The 23,610-nt window shown below is 45.4% G+C and overlaps 1 protein-coding gene across 1 annotated transcript in view; it reads right to left on the bottom strand.

Annotated features, from left to right (window-relative positions):
* The window catches only part of CALCOCO2 (calcium binding and coiled-coil domain 2), a 199,930-nt gene that overhangs the window by 122,555 nt on the left and 53,765 nt on the right, over positions 1-23,610 (bottom strand). The window contains exons 5-7 of the mRNA XM_088442773.1: positions 21,096-21,238; positions 17,044-17,085; positions 8,036-8,164 (exon numbers count right to left, since the gene is read on the bottom strand). Coding sequence (XP_088298899.1) covers positions 8,036-8,164; positions 17,044-17,085; positions 21,096-21,238 — 314 coding nt within the window. The remainder of the gene's footprint in view (positions 1-8,035; positions 8,165-17,043; positions 17,086-21,095; positions 21,239-23,610) is intronic.

Genomic DNA, 23,610 nt, shown 5'->3' with positions numbered 1-23,610 from the left:
GGGTGGTCACCCACAGCTATGCGGGTGCCTCCGCACAGAGCGCAACTTTGCTGAAGGCAGAACACCGACCGCCCACCATCTCATATATAATAGTATTCCACTATTCTCTCACTCTGTGTTGTTATTTAATCCAGCGCCGGGCGGACACTGCTGCGTGTCTGCGGCACCCAGCACAGAGGAGGGAGACAGCTGCAGCCTCCCCGCCTCCTTCTGACGTCCCCTCTCCCGGCAACCTATTGTGATAGGTGAGACGGAGACAACATGACGTTTCCCTCCCAAGGCTCCCAGAGGTCAGTGAGGAGCTGATGTCTGGTGGGGCTGGCTGTCAAGGAGTGGCGCACTGCCTGTGTGTACCGGCTATGTGGACACAGGACTGAATGACACACAGGACTGAGGACCTGCCAGTGCCAGGCGAGGTCTGAGTCTCTGACTGGTCCAGACAGAGACTTGGGCGGCAGTATCAAAAGTAGTGGCCACCCCAGCAGCCTGCCCCAGCCCCCATCCATTACAACTCCGGTGCTGCTGAATTTATTCAGAAAAAATAAATAAATGTGTATACAGTATATAATACACACACACACATATATATATATATATATATATTAGGGGTGTGCACCGGCCACTTTTCGTGTTTTGTGTTTTGGTTTTGGATCTGGATCTTTCTTCGTGTTTTGGATCTGGATTGGTTTTGCCAAAACCACCCTTCCGTGTTTTGGGTTCTGGGTTTTGTGTTTTGGATCTGTATTTTTTTGAAAAAAAGCATAAAAACAGCTAAAATCACAGAATTTGTAGGTTTTTCTGCTCCTATGCTATTATTAACCTCAATAACCTTAATTTCCACTCATTTCCAGTCTATTCTGAACACCTCACACCTCACAATAGTGTTTTTATGTCCAAAAGGTTGCACCGAGGTAGCTGGATGACTATGCTAAGCGACACGAGTGGGCGGCACAAACACGTGACCCATCTAGGAGTGACACTGCAGTGGCAGGCAGGATGGCAGTTAGAAAAACCAGGCCCCAAACTGTACATAATGCAAAGAAAAAAAGAGGTGCAAGATGGAATTGTCCTTGGGCCCTCCCACCCACCCTTATGTTGTATAAACAGGACATGCACACTTTAACAAATCAATCATTTCAGCGCCAGGGTCTGCCACACAACTGTGGCTGAAATGATTGGTTCGTTTGGGCCCCCACAAAACAAGCTGGCAATTAATGTGTCCCTGCACAAACTGGCTCTACGGAGGCAAGATGTCATCCTCATCCTCCTCATCCACCGATTCCTCACCCTCTTCAGTGTGTACATCCTCATCCTCACAAAGTATTAACTCGTCCCCACTTGAATCCACCACCACAGGTCCCTCTGTACCTTCTGGAGGCTGGTCTCCCTGGAAGAGCTGATAATTCATTTTGATGAACATCATCTTCTCCACATTCTGTGGAAGCAACCTCCTACGCCTTTCGCTGACAAGGTTCCCGGCTGCACTAAACACTCTTTCGGAGTACACACTGGAGGGGGGGCAACTCAGGTAAAATAGAGCCAGTTTGTACAGGGGCCTCCAAATTGCCTCTTTTTCCTGCCAGTACAGGTATGGACTGTCTGACATGCCTACTTGGATGCTGTCACCGATGTAATCCTCCACCATTCTGTCAATGGTGACAGTATCATATGCAGTGACAGTAGACATGTCAGAAATTGTTGCCAGGTCCTTCAGTCCGGACCAGATGTCCAAACTTGGTCCTGCCTGCCCTGCATCACCGCCAGCGGGTTGCTTAGGATACCTAAGTTTTTTCCTGGCAGCCCCAGTTGCGGGAGAAAATGAAGAAGGAGCCGTTGACGTGTCACGTTCCGCTTCAGCTGACAGTGTGTTCACCAGCAGGTCTTTGCACCTCTGCAGGCTTGTGTCGGCCGGAAAGAGAGACACCACATAGGCTTTAAACCTAGGATCGAGCACGGTGGCCAAAATGTAGTGGTCTGATTTCAACAGATTGACCACCCTGGAATCCTGGCAAAGCGAATGAAGGGCTTCATCCACAAGTCCCACATGCCGAGCGGAATCGCTCCGTCTTAGCTCCTCCTTCACTTTCTCCAGCTGCTTCTGCAAAAGCCTGATGAGGGGAATGACCTGACTCAAGCTGGCAGTGTCTGAACTGACTTCACGTGTGGCAAGTTCGAAGGGCTGAAGAACCTTGCACAACACGGAAATCATTCTCCACTGCGCTTGAGTCAGGTGCATACCCCCTCCTTTGCCTATGTCATAGGTGGATGTATAGGCTTGTATGGCCTTTTGCTGCTCCTCCATCCTCTGAAGCATATAGAGGGTTGAGTTCCACCGCGTCACAACCTCTTGCTTCAGGTGATGGCGGGGCAGGTTCAAGAGTGTTTGCTGGCGCTCCAGTCTTCGGCACGCAGTCGCTGAATGGCGAAAGTGGCCAGAAATTTTTCGGGCCACCCAAAGCGTCTCCTGCACGCCCCTGTCGCTTTTCAGAAAATTCTGCACCACCAAGTTTATTGTGTGAGCAAAACATGGGACGTGCTGGAATTTGCCCAGATGTAATGCCCGCACAATATTGGTGGCGTTGTCAGATATCACAAATCCCCAGGAGAGTCTAAGTGGGGTAAGCCACTGGGCGATGATTTCCCTCAGTTTCTCTAAGAGGTTGTCGGCGGTGTGCCTCTTACTGAAACCGGTGATACACAGCGTAGCCTGCCTTGTAACGAGCTGGCGTTTCTGAGATGCTGCTACTGGTGACGCTGCTGCTGTTGCTGCGTAAGGTGATACATCTACCCAGTGGGCTGTCACAGTCATATAGTCCTTAGTCTGCCCTGTTCCACTTGTCCACATGTCCGTGGTTAAGTGGACATTGTGTACAACGGCATTTTTCAGGACACTGAGGACACTTTTTCTGACGTTTCTGTACAGTCTCGGTATCGCCTGCCTAGTGAAGTGGAATCTAGACGGGATTTGGAACCGGGGACACACTACCTCCATCAATTGTCTAAATCCCACTGCACTAATGGCGGATACCGGACGCACGTCTAACACCAACATAGCAGTCAAGGCCTCAGTTATACGTTTTGCTTCAGGATGACTGCTGTCGTACTTCATCCTCCTCGCTAAGGACTGTTGGAGGGTCAATTGTTTAGTAAAAGTAGTGGTGTTCCTACTTCCTCTCTGGGATGATGAACGACTCCCAGCAGCAGCAGCAACAGCAGCAGCGGCAGCAGTAGGCGTAGCAATGCAGGATCCTCCGGAGGAATCCCGGATAGGAGAGTCAGTCATGCCAGTGATATGGCCTGCAGGACTACTTCCGATCCTGACTAAGGAGGAAATTGACGAGGAGGGAGTTGACGGTGTGGTTTGCAGGCGCTTGGATACAACAGGACAACGGGATTTAGGTGTCCCTGGACTGCTTACGGTCTGAGCCAAAGTTTCTGAACTTGACAGTAACTTTTTATGAACGCGCTGCAGGTGCCGTATAAGGGAGGATGTTCCTAGGTGGTTGACGTCCCTACCCCTACTTATTTCACCTTTACATATGGTACATATGGCAAGACAGTTGTTGTCCGGATTTGGATAGAAATATTGCCAGACCAAAGAGGTGGAATGTTTGGTCTTCTGCCCAGGCATGACCGTGATGGGCTTTTTCATCCCACGGACAACAACTGTCTCCCCCGGAGCCTGATTTAAACAAACCACATCACCATCAGAATCCTCCTCGCCAACTTCCTCCTCAGCGCCAGCTACACCAGTATCCTCATCCTGTTGTACTTCAACAGTGACATCTTCAATTTGCATATCAGCAAGTGGACTGTGGGTGCTCCTTTCAGCACTTGCAGGGGGCGTGCAAATGGTGGAAAGAGCCACCTCTTCCCGTCCAGTGCTGGGAAGGTCAGGCATCGCAACCACCACCACACTTGGACTCTCTTTGGGGATTTGTGATATCTTCTTAGAAAGCACAGTTCTTCGCTGTGCTTTTGCCAGCTTAACTCTTTTGATTTTTTTAGTGGGAGGAGTGCTTCCATCGTCATGTGAAGCTGAACCACTAGTCATGAACATACTAGGGATCGACCTTAGCCGTTCCTTGCCACTCCGTGTCGTAAATGGCATATTGGCAAGTTTACGTTTCTCTTCAGCTGATTTAAATGTCTTTTTCAAGGTCATTTTCCTGAACTTTGCCATTTGGGATTGTATGTGCCCTCTACTATGACATTGGGCATCGGCCTTGGCAGACGACGTTGATGGCATGTTATCGTCTATGTCATGACTAGTGGCAGCAGCTTCAGCACTAGGAGGAAGTGGTTCTTGATCTTTCTCTATTTTATTTTTATCGGAGAAAGTTTGGTCCTCCATTTATGTTATATCGATTTGATATATACGTGCGGCTAAACACAGAAAATAAATTTTTTTTTGGTTCGGACTGGAGTGTACTGTGTGGGTTACAGCACCCTTTAACGGTCAAGCCAGCCGGCCCTTTACTTATGACACAGGCGCACTCTTGGCACTACTTTGTTGATGCACGTGCGGCTACTGCGCACACAATTCACAAACACAGAAAATAATTTTTTTTTTGGTTTGGACTGGAGTGTACTTTCGGGGGTTACAGCACCCTTAACGGTCAAGCCAGCCGGCCCTTTACTTATGACACAGGCGCACGCTTGGCACTACTTTGTTGATGCACGTGCGGCTACTGCGCACACAATTCACAAACACAGAAAATAATTTTTTTTTTGGTTTGGACTGGAGTGTACTTTCGGGGGTTACAGCACCCTTAACGGTCAAGCCAGCCGGCCCTTTACTTATGACACAGGCGAACGCTTGACACTACTTTGTTGATGCACGTGCGGCTACTGCGCACACAATTCACAAACACAGAAAATAATTTTTTTTTGGTTTGGACTGGAGTGTACTTTCAGGGGTTACAGCACCCTTTAACGGTCAAGCCAGCCGGCCCTTTACTTATGACACAGGCGCACGCTTGGCACTACTTTGTTGATGCACGTGCGGCTACTGCGCACACAATTCACAAACACAGAAAATAATTTTTTTTTGGTTTGGACTGGAGTGTACTTTCGGGGGTTACAGCACCCTTTAACGGTCAAGCCAGCCGGCCCTTTACTTATGACACAGGGGCACTCTTGGCACTACTTTGTTGATGCACGTGCGGCTACTGCGCACACAATTCACAAACACAGAAAATAATTTTTTTTTAGGTTTGGACTGGAGTGTACTTTCGGGGGTTACAGCACCCTTAACGGTCAAGCCAGCCGGCCCTTTACTTATGACACAGGCGCACGCTTGGCACTACTTTGTTGATGCACGTGCGGCTACTGCGCACACAATTCACAAACACAGAAAATAATTTTTTTTTGGTTTGGACTGGAGTGTACTTTCGGGGGTTACAGCACCCTTTAACGGTCAAGCCAGCCGGCCCTTTACTTATGACACAGGCGCACGCTTGGCACTACTTTGTTGATGCACGTGCGGCTACTGCGCACACAATTCACAAACACAGAAAATAATTTTTTTTTAGGTTTGGACTGGAGTGTACTTTCGGGGGTTACAGCACCCTTAACGGTCAAGCCAGCCGGCCCTTTACTTATGACACAGGCGCACGCTTGGCACTACTTTGTTGATGCACGTGCGGCTACTGCGCACACAATTCACAAACACAGAAAATAATTTTTTTTTTGGTTTGGACTGGAGTGTACTTTCGGGGGTTACAGCACCCTTAACGGTCAAGCCAGCCGGCCCTTTACTTATGACACAGGCGCACGCTTGGCACTACTTTGTTGATGCACGTGCGGCTACTGCGCACACAATTCACAAACACAGAAAATATATTATTTTTTTAGCACTTGGGGGGAGCACCCCTGATGGACAGAGCACCCCCTGGACAACACTACAGCACCCCTTTAGGACTGGGACACTGCACAGGACTTTGGAACTGACTGCACAACACAGTCCAGCCAGCCCCTATGGACTTTGAAGTAGTGGACACAGCCCCTATTAACAACAGCAGCACAGCACAACACAGCCAGTCCCTATGGACTTTGAAGTAGTGGACAACAGCAGCACTACACTACACTACACTACACAGCACTAACTCCCACCCTCCCTCTTCACTGTCCACAGCCGAGTGAGAAAATGGCGCCGACGCGGGTACCTTATATAGGATCCAAAACCCGCGAGACTCGGAAGGCGGGATGATGACGTTTTGCCTCGATGTCAGATCCGAGTCAGGCGGGAAAAGTCGAGCCTGACTCGGATCGGACTCGGATCGGGGGGGCTCGGGGGGGTTCGGATTTCAGAAATCCGAACCCGCTCACCCCTAATATATATACACACATACATACACACACATATATAGAAATGAATGTATATGTGTGTGTAGTATATATATATATATATATATATATACACACACATACATACATTATATACAGTATATATATACAGTCAGGTGCATAAATATTGGGACATTGACAGAATTTTCATATTTTGACCTCTATTCACCACCACAATGGCTTTGAAATTAAACAAACAAGATGTGCTTTAACTGCAGACTTTCAGATTTAATTTGAGGGTAATTACATCCAAATCAGGTGAACGGTGTAGGAATTACAACGGTTTCTATATGTGCCTCCCACTTTTTAAGGGGCCAAAAGTAATGGGACTATCAACTCAAAAGCTATTTCATGGACAGGTGTGGGCTATTCCCTCGTTATTTCATTATCAATTAAGCAGGTAAAAGGTCTGGAGTTGATTCTAGGTGTGACATTTGCATTTGGAATCAGTTGCTGTCGACTCTCAATATGAGATCCAAAGAGCTGTCACTATCAGTGAAGCAAGCCGTCATTAGGCTTAAAAATCAAAATAAACCCATCAGAGAGATAGCAAAAACATTAGGTGTGGCCAAATCAACTGTTTGGAACATATATTTTCTGCGTATTTTATGCGTCTTATTACACATATAGCAGTGCCACCTGTGTGTTCCGTTTTTCTGTTTTGATTGTATTGAGGATTGGCACACCTCTCTTCAGGAAGGTAGCTGCTTTCTTTATATGTGTGAATAATATCAGCAAAAGATTATGGGGGTCATTCAGACCCACTCGCGAGCGGCAGTCCGCTCGCAAGTGGGTCGATGTTCCCCACTGCGCATGCGCACGACAGAGGGAGCTCCGTCGTGCGCATGCGCAAGACCCGGCGAGCGAAGGACTTTCCATCGCTCCGGGTCTTGCACCAAAGGGGGCGTGCTGTCGATGTTGATTGACAGCACGCCCCCTTTGGTGGGCGTTCCGGGGGCGTGCCTGCCAAACGGAGGCGTTCCTATGGGAACGCCTACCGTCTGAAGCCGGCCCCACTGACATCACTAGTGATGTCAGTGGGAGTGATTTTGGCTCTGATAGAGCCAAAATCACTCCTGGCCTTGCGGTTGAGAAACCCGACCACAGGGTTTCTTTCGCAAGTCCGATGGTCGCGATGGTCAAGACCATCGCGACCATCTTGTTTGACGCTCGTATATGCTGTGGGTGGTGACCCACAGCTATACGAGCGTCCAGGAGGACGCTCCATTTTAATGGAGGTGGGCCCTGATTCAGAGCGAGCGCTCTGGTCAGAGCGTCCGGCTCTAAATCAGGGCCTATATTTTCATATTCTACTATTCTGCAGGGGTTGGAAACGTATTCAATCAGCATTTTTCACTTTTAAATTTTTAAGTAAAATCTGCAGACAAATAATGAATTATAAGTTTGAAAATTTACTTAAAGAGCATACTGGTTCGCAATAAAAATACTGTCTGGAATAATATGTGTAAGTGTCATTTGTAAATCTGACAAATCTGTTGACTATTTAGGTGGGTCAATGCTTTTGTAAGGCACTGTATATATGTGTATGAACAGTATAAATGGCAGAAATGCTTTTAGTAATCTGAATTTGGTACCATGTGTGATAATAATGCATCATGTTATAGCCTGTATTATATATACTTTATGTTATGTGTAGCACTGCCATGTGCTGAGATACCATACTTACATTATGCTGCTTGTTGATCTCAGCCTCAAGTGCCAGGATCTTGTCAGCCTGAGAGCGGTTCTGGCACTCCAGTGAGGAGATGGTGTCTTGCAGTGCTGACTTCTCCTCAGTCAGCTTCTGCACCATCTCCTGCAAGTGACAACATTGAGGATTATTATTTATTTTTTTTTGTAAATCTCTTAATTAATGGTTGAACAGGACATAGTTATACAGACAATATCATTTTCTTTTTTCTTGCATTAAAGGGTGAAAAACATGACAACTGTTATAGAATGAGATAATGCCAACCTCTGATACAATCAAACAATTAAATAATAGTTTTCATTTATTTTTTTTCATCAAAAATAAGGTGAAAAGAAGATTAACAAGGGTAGAAAAAAGGGAAAAAAAATTATAGTATTAATTAAAATAATAATAGAAGAACAATCACATATTCCTATCATCTATTGTACATTTAATTTTTATCAAGAGTGTATGAATTGTCACATGTATCCATATGGGCATCCTGTCTTGACAAATAAAATATACCTTTCCAGAAATCAAAAATGCTAAGGTGACCAGAAATTGCATCATTGCGGCATACACTACCACAATAATCCCTAAAATGAGCCAATAAGTTGTCCTATTACATACCATTCGGTACCTTCAAAAATTTTTAAAATCGAATGTTGTGTATGATTGTCTAGCTGGTCTATAAAATAGGACAATTTTTTATAAAAGTTGAGTAAGAAATGGAGAATTTTTAGAAATCCATTTTTTGAATATAATCTTTTTTGCTACCGTTAATATAACTGTAAGGAGGGGAATAATATCCCGTTTATTGGGACCTAGGTCCCAATTCGTGAATATAACAAAGAGGAGTGCCAGAGGATCAGGATGAACATTAATAGAAAAACAATACGTTAATATATGCCACAATCTTATTCCAAAATCGCCTAATCTTTGGACATTCCCAAAAGTTATGGTAATAAGTAGCTGGATAATGATGACATTTAGGACAGACTCCAGATTCATCCTGAACCATGTGTTTGCGTTGTTGTTGTGTTATATATGCCCTATTTATAAATTTAAAGTGGACTTCCTGAAGAAGAGCCGATTGGGCGTATTTCATGGTGGAGTCAAATCGTGATAATACATCCAAGGATTCTGGGTTGCAAGCCATATCTGATGCCCATTTAGCATTGGTGACCCTCCATATCTTCCTCACATCTCTGCCCAATAAATCTCCATAAAGAAATCTAGTATGGTATGTGTTACTTTTAATGAAGACAAGTAAATCAGATAAGATGTCTGGGGAGTCATCAAGAGACCCTAACGAAGGAAGGGAATTTACAAATGTCGGGCCTGTAAATACATAAAAAATTGGGCGTGAGGTATATCGAAAGCTATCCGAAGATCACCAAAAGATCTCAAATTTCCTCCAGGATCAAAAATATCTTTTATTTTCATTATTCCTTTGTCTCTCCATTGTAAAAATCTGATATTTTCCAAGGCAGGTGTGAAAGCCGGATTTCCCCAAAATGTAGTGTAATGAGAGCTACTAAAGTTTCTATTAAGTTTACGGTTAATAAATAACCAGGCATTGTATGTATCGAAAAACAAAGGATTGTGGAGTATATCTCGAGGAATTAATGAACGGGGAGAGTGTAACAATGCTGCTGGTGAGAAGGGGGCTAATATAGCCTTGTCTATAGAGATGTCAGTGTATATATCTCTGTCAAGCAGCCAATCTGATATATATCTGAAAAAAAATTGTCTGCGAGAAAATTTTTAGATTTGGAAAACCCAACCCTCCGTCTGCTCGTGGTAGGTATAATTTATTCATATTTATTCTGGCCTTTTTTCCCTGCCAGATAAATTTGGAGAATGCTTGAGTGCAGGATGTAAGGTCTGTTTTGTTAAGTGATATGGGTAACATTTGCATGATATATGTTATTTTAGGGATAATTATACTTTTTATTAAAGCAATTCGCCCCAACAGGGAGAGGGGGAGGCTTTTCCAGAGGTCTAAGAGATGGAAAAAATTTTAAGTAGTGGTGCAAAATTACTTGTATATAAATATTTCAGGTCTGACGTTATAAAGGTACCCAAATATTTCAGTTTTGAATTAGCACGTTTGAATATAGAAAGGGGTGAGGGTAAGAGATTGTGGGTTGAGTAGCCCGAAACCGTAAGAATCTCCAATGTATCAACATTAATTTTATAACCAGCGAAAGACCCAAACTCAGATATTATATCTAAAATGTTTGGAATGGATTGTGATGGGTTGGAAATAAGTAACATCATGTCATCTGCAAAAAGACTGACTTTTAATTCTAAATGTCCAATTTTGATACCAGTGAATAATTTGGATTGTCGTAAGGCCACCGCCAAGGGTTCTAATGCTACAGCAAATAACAGTGGTGATAATGGACACCCCTGACGTGTTCCACAAAGAATCGGGAAAGGAGAAGATAAAAATCCATTGCATAGAATTTGGGAAGATGAGTTTCAGTATAGGGATCTAAGAATATTAACAAATTCATTATGGAAGCCAAATCTTGTCATTGTGTCAAATAGGTGGACCCATGATACTAGGTCGAATGCCTTCTCGGCGTCTAGTGAAATAAGAACACTGGGAGTCTCTGGATTATGAAGTTTTATGTAGTGAATTGCAGACAGTACTTTACGAATGTTAGCCATTGAATGACGTTGCCAAATAAAGCCAGATTGGTCCTTATGAATTAGTTGTGGCATTAAAATTTTAATACGCTCTGCCAATATTTTAGTGAATAATTTGTAATCCGTATTTAACAGAGATATCGGTCTATATGACCCTGGCAAAGTAGGGTCTCTTCCCGGTTTAGGAAGTAATTTGATCAGAGCAGCATTAAAATATTTAGTTATAGTTTTATGTTTCAAAATAATATTAAACACACTAACAAGTGTATCTATAATCTTTGGTTCTAAAATTTTGTAATAATCACCTGTAAGCCCATCAGGCCCAGGTGCTTTCCCTGGTTTTAAAGCTTAATAGCATTTTGAATCTCTGCCACTGTGATTGATAAAAGCAATTTTTCTGCCAAAGTATCAGGTAGTTTTGGTATACTGGATACTGGTAATATTGGACCAAAAAGAAGTTTGATTTTTATCATCGCGAGATTTTGGGGTATATAAGGATTCATAAAATGAGGAGAAGACTGATAGAATTTGTGAGCCAACTGAAGTGATAGTACCATTAGGACTGAGGATTATTTAGTAAAATTTTAATTAAAATTAAAGAGAGAACTTTTTTGTGAAATATATTTAAATTATAAAAATATAATTTGTACTAACTACACTATGCAAGAATATACACACTTCCACACTAGAAGGCATTGGTACCCCCTGAAATCCTTCTGAATATGTCTATATATAGCAGATGTGGAGAAAGAGCATAACAGTATTTCCCTCATACTGGGGGCCGTCCAGCCCACCCTCCCCTCCCCTCCCTCCAAGAACCCAGCATTATTATTCTGAACATATGCAAGGGTCGGTGCTTGTGCAATAAAGCCCTGTTTGGGCTCTTAGTTGGGAGCATGGACTGGCATTACTGGGCTCCTACCCTCGGAGTTCCAATAGCCAATGCACCCACTGCAACGGCAATTTCCTGCCACTATAGCAGGGCTAACTGCTTGATCAATTTATTATGTGGCACAACAGAGATGCAGTCATCAATTTTATTAGGAAAAAAATTTTTTTTATACTTTTCTCTGAATCCATTGGGAGACACAGAACCAAGGAGATATACAACCTCCTTCAGGAAATTGGCACTTTCAATAACATCAAACTTCACTACGTTTCGCTACTCTGTATCCCCGTCATGTGACAACAGAGATCAGAACCAAACAACCCCATCCTCACTTTCACACTACACACAATAAGACTCTCTCCGGCTGGAGAGACGAACACCTGCACTGCACCCTCCAGTTTCTTACAGAGAAACATCCAGGGTTGCAGGATCATAGATCTACAAACACTGAAAGAGCGCTCGCTCTGAAAATCAGGGCGTTTTTTTTTTTTGGAGCGACCTCCTGGCCGCTCACATAGCTGTGGGTGACCACCCACAGCTATAGCGAGCGGCCATGATGATGGTCTCGATGGTCAAGACCATCGCAACCATCAGGCTTGCGACTAGACCCTTGTGGTAGGGTCTCGTTCATCGCAAGCCCCATAGAGCTTTCGGCTCTAACAGAGCCGGAAGCTCTCCACTGATATCACTCGTGATGTCAGTGGGGCCGCCCCCAAACGGCAAGCGTTCCTTCGTCGCTAGCCGGGTCTCGCGCATGCGCACGACGGAGCCGGCTCCATCGTGCGCATGCGCTGTGGGTCACCATCGACCCGGTTGCGAGCGCTCAGCACTTGCGACCGGGTCTGAATCAGGCCCAGAGCCCGCTGGAAGGAGACAAGGCAGCTGCACAAACACTGTCGGAGCTGGCTCCTCTCCCTTGCAAAGGGTTGAGTATTTTCAACAATTACCATTAAGACCATCAATTTGTACGGGAAGCTGTATCTGAACATTGCTATACACACCTGTAGGGGTATTTTTACTAAAGGTCGATTTTAATCAACATCGATGTTGTGTTTCTGGGGCTAAATCACACATGTACTAAAACTTAAAAAAAAACTAACATTGTTTCTTAGTAAATGTATAATTTAGCCCAAGAAACACAACATCGATATTGATCAATTTTGATTGATTTAAAATCGATAAAAATCGATAAAAATCTACCTTTAGTAAATATCTCATAGACCACAGATCTGAGAGTAATATAATTCTAATGTTATACCTCAGACTTGCCGACAATCTGGCTGCCTCGGCACAGCAGGGAGCGGGGGGAGGGAGGGGGGCGATGCTATTTTGAGGGCCCGGAGGAGGGCATGACTGCACGATCCTGTTATCGCAGCCCTGTCCCCGCTACTCAATGCTGAGATTACCGGCATTGTGCAACCGGGGAAGCAGAACCTGGCAGGGGGGATATGGGAGGGTAGCGATTTTCGGGATGCTCCCCGCCGTTTCGGGAGAGTTGGCAAGTATGCTATACCTAAAGGGATTCCCTAAAATAATTACCTGGCATCTCTCCAGCATACTTTCAATTGGAAGGTCTAGGGTTGGGTACGTAATACTGGCTCACACAATGACAGGGCTCGCAATACCGATTACGGAATCCCAGCGGTTAAAATGCAGGTGCCTACAGGTAAGTAAACTAACCCTACCCCTAACCCACCTTTCCCGCAGCCTAACCCTAACCCTTCCCCCTGCAGCCTAACCCTAACCACCCCTCCCACCCGCAGCCTAACCCCCCCCCCCCTAGTGCCTAACCCTAACACCATCAGGATCACGGCAATGGATTACTGACAACATCATCTGACAACTCCTGTTTATGAGAATGGAGAAGAACCAGTAAATGCTGATCAGATAAAAACTATTGGTCTAAAGGGAATCTGTATAAAAGTCCGTCGTTAACAAGCTGGGCAACATCTGTAAAGGGTATAAAAGTTTCGGGTAGGAGATCATTTTCAGTAAATGTATCCTACCTAAATAATACAGTATTATTTGACACCACCTCGACGCTCCTCAACCACCTCTCTGATAAGCCGTTTCATGTAGAGGTCATATAAAGGGTTAACATTTCTCAGAGGACATGAACCCAAAACAATGAAAAAAGAGAAACGAACAAAAATTTATACAAGATATCCAGGAAAGAGTGTAGCCCAAAAACATAGCCACCATCTATCCTGAAACATAAACCAGGATCACAAACATATAAACAACAGTCGTCCCTCTATATTTAAAAACATAGAGAATAGTAAGAATAGATCTAAGGTGTCTGACCTAGGAGAAGTTGTAGTTAAAGAGGAAAGATTGCGCACAAAGGGGCCTATTCATCAAAACTAAATGGTCCGGTAACCATGCGAATACTGTAGTTTCCGCATAATTTAGTTACCAGGCCATTTATCATCAGGGGTCTGAAAAGGAACCCTGATATTCAGCAAACTCCAAAAACTGAAAATTTTCGGAGTTTGCTTCCGAGAAACAAGCGCCCTCTTCAGACAGCGCTTGTTCTCGTATCCCTATTCCTATGGGAAGGAGTTCCGGGGATGCGAAGACTCCACCACCTCCTCACTAGCTCCCCGGTGGCTGTGCACATGCGTGACCCGAGGTCACACATGCGTAGCCGGGACGATGGGGAGGCGTTAAGTAATGCAGCAAATTTGTAGCTGCAATAATAACAGAGGGGACAGCTCCTTTTCAGAGCAGCTGTCCCCGCACTGGAACAATGATGAATAGCTCCGGTGTCACATTTTTACCCCACTGCGAGTTGGATACTTAAGTAAGGCCTCCGATGATGAATAGGCCCCACATTCTTGTGTCATCAAACATGTGAACCACACCATCAACAGTAATTTTCAATTTAGCAGGAAATAACAGAGCCAATTGAATACGGTTGTCAAACAAAAGTTTACATATTGGGGAGAATTCTTTCTCCATTGAGATACAGTGGCTGACAAGTCCTTGAGTATTAAAACCTTGTGGCCATCAATTTCAGGGGGTACTTAATGCCTATATGAGCATAGCACCAACTCCATATCCTGAAAGTTAAGTTATTTAACGATTACAGGATGTGGGCGAGAGTCAGAGTTAGACCTCTCTGGTCCCAACCTATGCGCCCACTCAATGATAATTGGGGAAGTCATATGAGCAATACCTAAAGCATCATTTAAAGTGGTTTGCAAACAATCCAGTAAGGCCGGGCCTTTAACCAACTCAGGGACCCCAATACATTGAAGGTTGCTACGATGATTCCTTTTTTCAATATCATCAATTTTATCAAGTAAGGCCCATATAGTGTCTCCCTGTGATGTGGAAGAGGATTGGAGAGAGGTTACCACATCCTCCACGTCACTTGTGTGCTGTTCAACATAAAGCCTCTTTGTATGATATTCCAGCTGAGCCACTACAGATGTTAAAGTACTATGGAATTCTTTAAATTGTTGTTCAATTAGGGGTTTAATAAACAACAGCATTTCTTGAGCAGATACTGTAGCGATACCATAAGGGTAACTGACGGGGAAGCAGGGAGGAACAGTGAGGAACATAGAGAAGTGGAAGGGGGAGAAGTATGAGAGGCTGTTGATTTTACCAGGGATAAAATTGTGTATTAACAGATCTTTTGACAGAAGACGTGTCTAAATATTTTGACATAACCAATAAAAGACAATCCGACAATTAAATAGGCTACAGCATGTAGAGGGACAAGTATTGAAAATTATCAATAAAACATTAGAACATGTAACAAGATAGCAGTATGGCAAATTAGACCTGCATTATGATAGTGAGATAGAAATAAATAAGTAGTGTCCCAGTTATGAACCACCCATCTCGGAGAGGATGAAGCTGCGCAGCAGTCAGAGCCAATCCCAAAGGTCACGTGCCCAAATATATCAAGTCCATAGAGTTTCAGAAAAAACAGGGCAAAGGTAATCTATGTGTTGAAAAAGAAAGTCTCAGCTAGTTGACCCAGCAAATCCAGGAGACTTAGCTTTGCCACCAAGATCCAAACCCACAGGAAACAGCAGATGTTTGTTAAGTATCCAAAATAACAGTGAAAGTCACAAATAGTTCCAAAAAAGCAATCCCCCAGCAGTGTGATGCACCAGGACACCAATTCATGTGATCAGCAGGTAAATCTGGAGTCTCTGTCCCAGACCAGTACTAAAACATAGCAGCTGTGTATCTCAGGAAGGCTACCACCCTAGATATTCAGGCGGGGACCGCCAGGGGTAAGTTTGTACGTGCCAGCTGTAAGTGCCAACCTCTTAGAAGAATACACACCAGGTAACAGTGACAAGGACGACCGCCAGGCATCTGATTCACAGCAGCTGACTAGCAAGCCTGGAGGATACAGCCAGCCACCTCCAATGTTCAAAGCATCACACCGCCAGTACCAGCATCAGAAGGAAGGCCATAGGTCAGTGTGTAACAGTGCCTCCAATCATAAGGCACAGCTTCCTCCAAACCTCGTCTAGCTAAAGGACAGGCCAGCCAGGTCTGTGCTGCCCAGTCCAGGGCACTTGATATCTGCTCTTTCCTGTCCTACGAGAAAGCAGGCTCCCGCTAGCAAGAACCAGCCTCCGTATCCTGTGTTTATATTAATCTTGCCCTTTCAGACACAGACTGTCTTTGGATTTTGCTTCTGTCTCCTGCCCTGACATAGGTCTGTTACTGGACTAACTCTTGCCTACTGCCTGCATTGACCTCAGATTGTTTATCGGGCGTTGCTATTGCCACAGTCTAATCCTAATTTAGGATTGTTTATTAGACCTTGCCTTTGTCCACTGCTGAGTACCTTTTAAGCATCGAGAGTTGCAGGGTTGGACTGGCCCACAGGGCTACAGGAGAAATCCCCGGTGGGCCTCATTGCCTGAGGGCCCCACCCCCTCCTCTGAGTAAGGATTCAGACTGTACACAAAATATAAATTTTTCTCTATATTTATAAAGAGGCCCAGACCATGCACTCTCTAATAATTAGCCAAGCTTCTGTGGTGGCTGACCACACCAATAAAGCATGGGCCCCTACCACTGTATTCCCCCGGTGGGCCTTTCATGCCCCATTCCGACACTGGAGTGCTGTAAGGTGAAGACACTTTGCTATAGGTCAGGGGTAGTCAACGTGGTGCGCTCCAGCTGCTGTGGAACTACACATCCCAGCATTCCCTGCCACAGTTTTAGCATGCCCTAACAGCAAAACTCTGGCAGGGCATGCTGGGATGTGTATTTCCATAGCAGCTGGGGCGCACCACGTTGACTACCCCTGCTATAGGTGAAGACCACGCTAAGTGGTTCTAGAGATCCCACTTATCTCCGTGTGTATATGATATATAAAATAATTTATGACAGAGAAATCAATATGTATAAAACAGTTTTAAAAAGTCATGTTCTTGGACAGCAATGATATAAGTGACCCTATAAGACAGCCATGTTTTACCTTTAGTACGATACACTCTTCCTTTGTCCTTCTCATCTCCGGCTGAGGAAAAATTAAAATAAAATGTTACAGGTTATGAACACACATTCTGAATACTAACTCCTAGGTTTGGGTAAAGTAACAATTCACATTTTATGAGAAAAATGTACAGAGAGATAGTGGAGACACAGGGTCTAATCTTATATACTGCATTCAGTTTCATGGCTTACTTTCAGATGGACAAAAATATAGGAAAGTTCGTCTTCAGGTAGTGGTGGTCAACAACCTGCCATCAGTGCTGCTCATATTCCATACTCTCCATACAATAATATCAGGTAATTCAGCATTTTATGTACAGTTATGTCAGTGTTCTGTGATGCCAAGAGTCAATGTATCAGTGTTCTGGGATTCCAAGTGTCAGCATGTCAGTGTTCTGGGATTTTAAGTGTCAGTGTATCAGTGTTCTGGGATTCCAAGTGTCAGTGTATCAGTGTTCTGGGATTCCAAGTGTCAGTGTATCAGTGTTCTGGTATTCCAAGAGTCAGTGTATCAGTGTTCTGGGATTCCAAGAGACAGTGTATCAGCGTTCTGGGATTCCAAGTGTCAGTGTCTCAGTGTTCTGGGATTCCAAGTGTCAGTTTATCAGGGTTCTGGGATTCCAAGTGTCAGTGTGCCAGTGTTCTGGAATCCCAAGAATCAGTGTATCAGTGTTCTGAGATTCCAACTGTCAGTGTCCCAGTGTTATAGGATTCCAAGCGTCAGTGTGCCAGTGTTCTGGGATGCCAAGAGTCAGTGTATCAGACCTGCGCAATGCGCGTGCACAAGCCCCGTAGCGAGTGAGAAATTCTCTCGCTCCGAGGCTCGCTACAAACGGGGCAGCTGTCGATGTTGATCAACAGCTCGCCCCGTTTTGTAGGCGGGGTGGGGGGTTGGCTGGACAAATGGAGGTGTTCCTGAAGGAATGCCTGCTGTTTGTGGGCGGCCCTACTGATATCACTGGTGATGTCAGTAGTGAGCTTCTGGCTCTGGGGCTTGCGGCAGACGAGACCCTACCACAAGGGTTTAGTCGCAAGCCCGATGGTCGCGATTGTTGCGACCATCACCTGGCCGCTCGCAAAAGCTGTGGGTGGTCACCCACAGCTTAGCGAGCGGCCAGGAGGCCAGCTTTACAAAAAAAAGTGGCCGCCCTCATTCAGAGCAAGCACTCGCTTTTTGCGAGCGGCTCTGAATGAGGGCCAATGTGTGCACTATAGCCAAGTGTACGCATCTACATTGCAGTTAGAGTGGTACACATCTCAGTATTATCTCCTCTTGTGGCTGAATGGCCGTAACATGGTGGAAATAGTGTTAGGTTAGTGAGGGTGTGTTGAGGGCATGTAGACAGAATGGTGGGCTATGCTGTGTATGCAGACATCCTTTCTGATCTCTTGCACCAAGGATAGAACTGATGCAAGTTGTCCTTATGATGATGGCAGTTCTGAAGCCAAACATATAGATAGGTCATGGTATAGATGCACACAACTCTGAATATCTGCATTTAGTTCCATGCACACAAATGTAATTTGTGGTCGACTTGCTCGCAACTCTGACTATGACTCCAACTAACCTTCACCCATAGGCTCTCCCTATGGTTTCTGCTGCGGTCTACATAGATGGAATAGCTGCGTAGCCACAAGGAACCACTTTACCACAGCCCACATCTTGAACCTACTGACCATCAAGAATACTTAAATGTACAAGATGCTACTGTATCCATGCTTCACCTTGTAAAGACCTTAATAGTTATGCTGAAAACCTTGCCATGGCAGCAAACCCACACCTCCTAACTCTCTCCCACCAGTATACATGTGTTCCACCCATGGTGAACTTTGTACAGTTTGCTAATCAGCTGCTATGGCCATACCACAGATTCCATTGGCATGCAGGTTTTCAGCATCTTTATTTGTAAAGTAAGAGACTTTACAGTTGTCATGGCTGCATCTTTCATGCTCTTGAAATCGAGAAATTAAGCCTACTGGTTCAGTGATGTCAAAGTATACTATTAAGGCAAGATCAGGGGCGGAACTACTGGGGGTGCAGCAGTTGCACTGAACTGGGGACTTAGGGGCCCACCATTGCCCAGGCCAGCAATGCATTTTCCCCTGGCCTGCCCCTGATCATATTCAGCAATGTCAGCTGACTAGCCCAACTAAGGGAGCAGGATGGGCTCCACTGCATTAAGGACCTGCCCCTTACCTTATGGAAATGGGCCTGCCGAATCAGTCTGCCGTCTATCAGCAATGATGATCAGAAACGTGTACTGCCCCTAATTCACAGGCAGCTATGAAATCTTTCTGATTCACAGCTGTCTGTAGATTAATGGCAGTTTACGGCCAGTGTCACTGACGTAGTCAGGGCCTACCTATCAGAGTGCCAAGATGAGAAAAGCAAGGGGGTGAGCCCCCTCTCACAGACAGATCAAAGACAGCTGTGTTCCCACCCCCACCAAGGTACATCCTCCCTGTTCCCCACACCTTGCAGGACTGTGTGCTTGTACCCCTGTCTCCCACTGCCTCTCCATGTCAACCTCTGCCTCTCACTGTCAACCACTGCCTCTCCCTGTCACCCTCTACCTCTCCCTGTCACCCTTTACCTCTCCCTGTCAACCACTGTAACTGCCTCTCCTTGTCACCCACTGCCTCTCCCTTGTCACCCTCTACCTCGCCCTGTCAACCACTGGTTCTCCCTGACAACCACTGCCTCTCCCTGCATACCACTGTCTCTCCCTGTCACCCACTGCCTCTCCCTGTCACCCACTGCCTCTTCCTGTCACCCACTGCCTCTCCCTGTCACCCACTGCCTCTTCCTGTCACCCACTGCCTCTCCCTGCACACCACTGTCTCTCCCTGTCACCCACTGTCTCTCCCTGTCACCCACTGCCTCTCCCTGTCACCCACTGCCTCTTCCTGTCACCCACTGCCTCTCCCTGCACACCACTGTCTCTCCCTGTCACCCACTGCCTCTCCCTGTCACCCACTGCCTCTTCCTGTCACCCACTGCCTCTCCCTTGTCACCCTCTACCTCGCCCTGTCAACCACTGGTTCTCCCTGTCAACCACTGCCTCTCCCTGCACACCACTGTCTCTCCCTGTCACCCACTGCCTCTCCCTGTCACCTTCCGCCTTTTCCTGTCACCCTCCGCCTTTCCCTGTTACAAACTACCACCCTGTTACCATTTGTCTCTTCCCGTCACCCAACGCCTCTCCCTGTCACTCTCTACCTCTTTCTGTCACCCTCTGCCCCTCCCTGTCACCCTCTACCTCTCTCTGTCACTCTCTACCTCTTCCTGTCACCCTCTGCCCTTCCCTGTCACCCTCTACCTCTTTCTGTCACTCACTACCTGTTCCTGTTGTCCTCTGCCTCTCCCTGTCACCCTCTGCCTCTCCCTGTCACCCACTTCTTCCCCATCAAACACTGCCTTTCCCTGCCACTTTCTACCACTCCCTGTTAACCACTGAATCTCCCTGTCACCCACTACCGCTCTTTGTTACCCACTGCCTCTCCCCATCATCCACTGCAATTCCCTGTCATAATCTACCTCTCCATGTCACCCACGGCATGTGGCATTATGAACTTGAAATAGGGTGGAGGTGGGATACCCAACGCATATTTTTCCCTCTGGCACACCACACAAGTTCCACCACTGAGCAAGATACAAAAAACAATTGCTAGATATAAAATGGGCACACTAGAAGCAGTTTATTTATTTTTCTGCCATTATATTCAGTGTGTTTATGATAACATGTTTTACCAACAGCTGTCATTAGATTGATTCCTGTGCTTACTGCAATTCTGCCACCTTACAAATAAGTGAATGGAAGGAATATGCAATCCTAGGAAGGGAATGCAATTCTGGAGCAAATAAAGAATATGAAACAGTTCAATGATATACTTTCTCTGATCAGAATAAGAAAAGCAATCATCTGATATATTGCTTTGAGTTATAAACATGGAATACTTTGTAATTTCCTATTTGCTCCAGATTTACATCTTGTTTATTCTTTAGAACTTGAAAAAGAACAGACAAAATCAGACCTCTGTTGTCACCATTACGATGTCATCTTCCTCTTCTGTGATATTGCTACATAACTGAAAGGGGACACTGGCTCCTCGCACTTCTCCATTCTGGTACACATAACAAAACTGGTAAAAATCATCATCCTTGGGCAAATAGTGCGCTGTAAAAAAACCAACAACAAAAATTCAATTCTCCATCTTCTAGACTATCTTCTAGAAGTCGTCTATCTGTTTGTTTGGGCTAATCTCGAGAACCACTCGACGGATTTTGAAGTTTTTAGGTTTAGACTATAGCTGTAAATTCAAAATTGCTCCCGTATGAAGCCGGGGTGGGTCACTAGTGTTTAATAAAAGGATACAGTTCTAGTTTACTGTTTGTCAGCATGTTCTATCCATTTTCCAAGTGCTGTAGAAGGCCTGATATAGTATGTATACTATATACAATTATGTTATGACCCAGTAAATTATAATATCAAAGTTCTATAGTACATTTACCATATTTAGGTTTTACGCAGGTTTTTGATGCAGCAAATTAAAGAGAATATAATAATAATGTACTGTATGCTGCTTTTGGAGGAAATAATCTTGGAAATGGCAAATTCAATAAAAAAGTATATTTGTATATCAAAAGTAATTTTATTTTTCTGGGCCTTTCTAATCTTTCATCCCATTTGTGACACATTCCTGCCTCTTTTCGAAAAACACCAGAAGAACCATATATCAGTAATGGTGCAGTCCAAATGGGAGGGAAGGGAAAGGCAGGATTGGACAGGCCAGATGGGGTAATCTTTGATGGGCTCCACGCACCAGCCTCCACAGTAGAGACACCTAGGGTGCCGCCTCTCAGAGCTGGATTTCCCATCAGGTAGCGATGGACATCGAATTTCAATGTGAACGCCTCCCATGTGAACGCCTCTGTTAGTGCCGAAATCTCTCTGGGGCTTGCGGCAATGATACTCTACAACAAGGGTCTCGTCGCAAGCCCGATGGTCGTTATGGTCTTGACCATCGCAAAAATCTTCCTGGCTGCTCGTTATAGCTGTGGGTGGTCACCCACAGCTATGCGAGCGGCCAGGAGGCCGTTCTAAAAAAAAAAAATAGCCCGGCCCTGATTCAGAGCGAGCGCTCTGTCAGAGCGTCCGGCTCTGAATCAGGCCCTCTGTTCTTTCAGAAACACCCCATGGTGTCTCTACAGCAGTCTGTGTCCTTCCCCCCCACCTTCCCGTATCACTAAAGCTGCCTGTTTCTCTCCCCAATTCTTCAGCCATACGTGACGATATGCCCCTTACAACATTATGCCACACACAGCAATGCCCCTTACAAGTTATGACATTATGCCCCTCATAGTAATGCCCCCTGGACCGACAGCTGCTGCTGATTGGCTGCCGGTCCACGAGCTCCGATTGCTTATGACCAGCATCACTTTAGAATGATGGTGGCACGGTATTTCGCAAGGGCTTCGGGCAGCTGCGCATGGGTGTGGGGTCGTGCAGCTCCAAATCCACACCTGCTGCCACCCGGTTCCCACCTCAGTGCCCCTCAAATCCGGCGCCCAGGGCATGTGCACCACTAGCACCCTCTAGTTGCGGCCATGGTCTGAGTAGCACTCTGCATGCATTGCTAATGTTTACCACTCTAGGTCACAGAATGAATTTGGACCCAAGAACTAGGGATTTCAGTGGCGTTACTGGGAGGTAACATGGGGGAAGATTGCCAGACATGGGCATGTCGCGGTCAGGCACTTCGTCCAAAGACTCAGTTGCAGTGACACCAGCGGCCATGTTTAGAGATTCTCTGCCTCCATAGGGCTGGGTCTTAATACGCACAGCTACTGCAGCGGGTGGATGTCTCAGTAAGAAGACCATCAGCTGTGGCATTAGCATAAGGACGCAGTAGCGGCTGCGTAAAGACTTACATCTCTGAATCAGGCCCAGTATGCCAGTGTGGTGTTTACAGGGTGCTGAAAATAGTCATGTTAAACATTTTATTTGGTTTATTTGGCACCAAGCATCAGTCAATAAGAACTTAAAAAATTATAAACATTTAATAATAATAATAACAAATATAAAACATATATATTATAAGCACATAAAAAGCCACATGCATAATATAATTTAGTAACAAATAATGAATATAAAACATATACATTAAAGTAATCCACATAGAAAATAAGATCTTATATATAAAATTCATTGGTCTGTTTGTTTGTTTGTTTGTCCGCCTGTCCGGTTATGCATTCGGACACCCCTGAACAGATTGGGATGAAACCAAGGCAAGGTGGTACAGTTGAATCCTGGCCAGGTTTTAAGGGGGTTAGGGTCCCAGTCGGACATCCCATTGGTGTATGATGGGCAGAACTTTGACCCGGAGAACCTGTTCTGGGCCTTCCACTGGATGGATTTGGATGAAAACTTCACAGAGGGGTGGCAACTGGTCTAGGATGCCTAATGGAGTGGTTGGGGTCCCGGTCGGACCTCACAGCGGAGTACACCGGGAAAAACTTTGACCCAGGGAGCCTGTTCTGGACCTTCCA

Source organism: Taudactylus pleione, unplaced genomic scaffold (assembly GCF_031769625.1).
Source record: "Taudactylus pleione unplaced genomic scaffold, aTauple2 ptg000317l, whole genome shotgun sequence".
Taxonomy (NCBI): Eukaryota; Metazoa; Chordata; class Amphibia; order Anura; family Myobatrachidae; genus Taudactylus; species Taudactylus pleione.
This window is presented reverse-complemented; position numbering and strand designations above follow the sequence as displayed.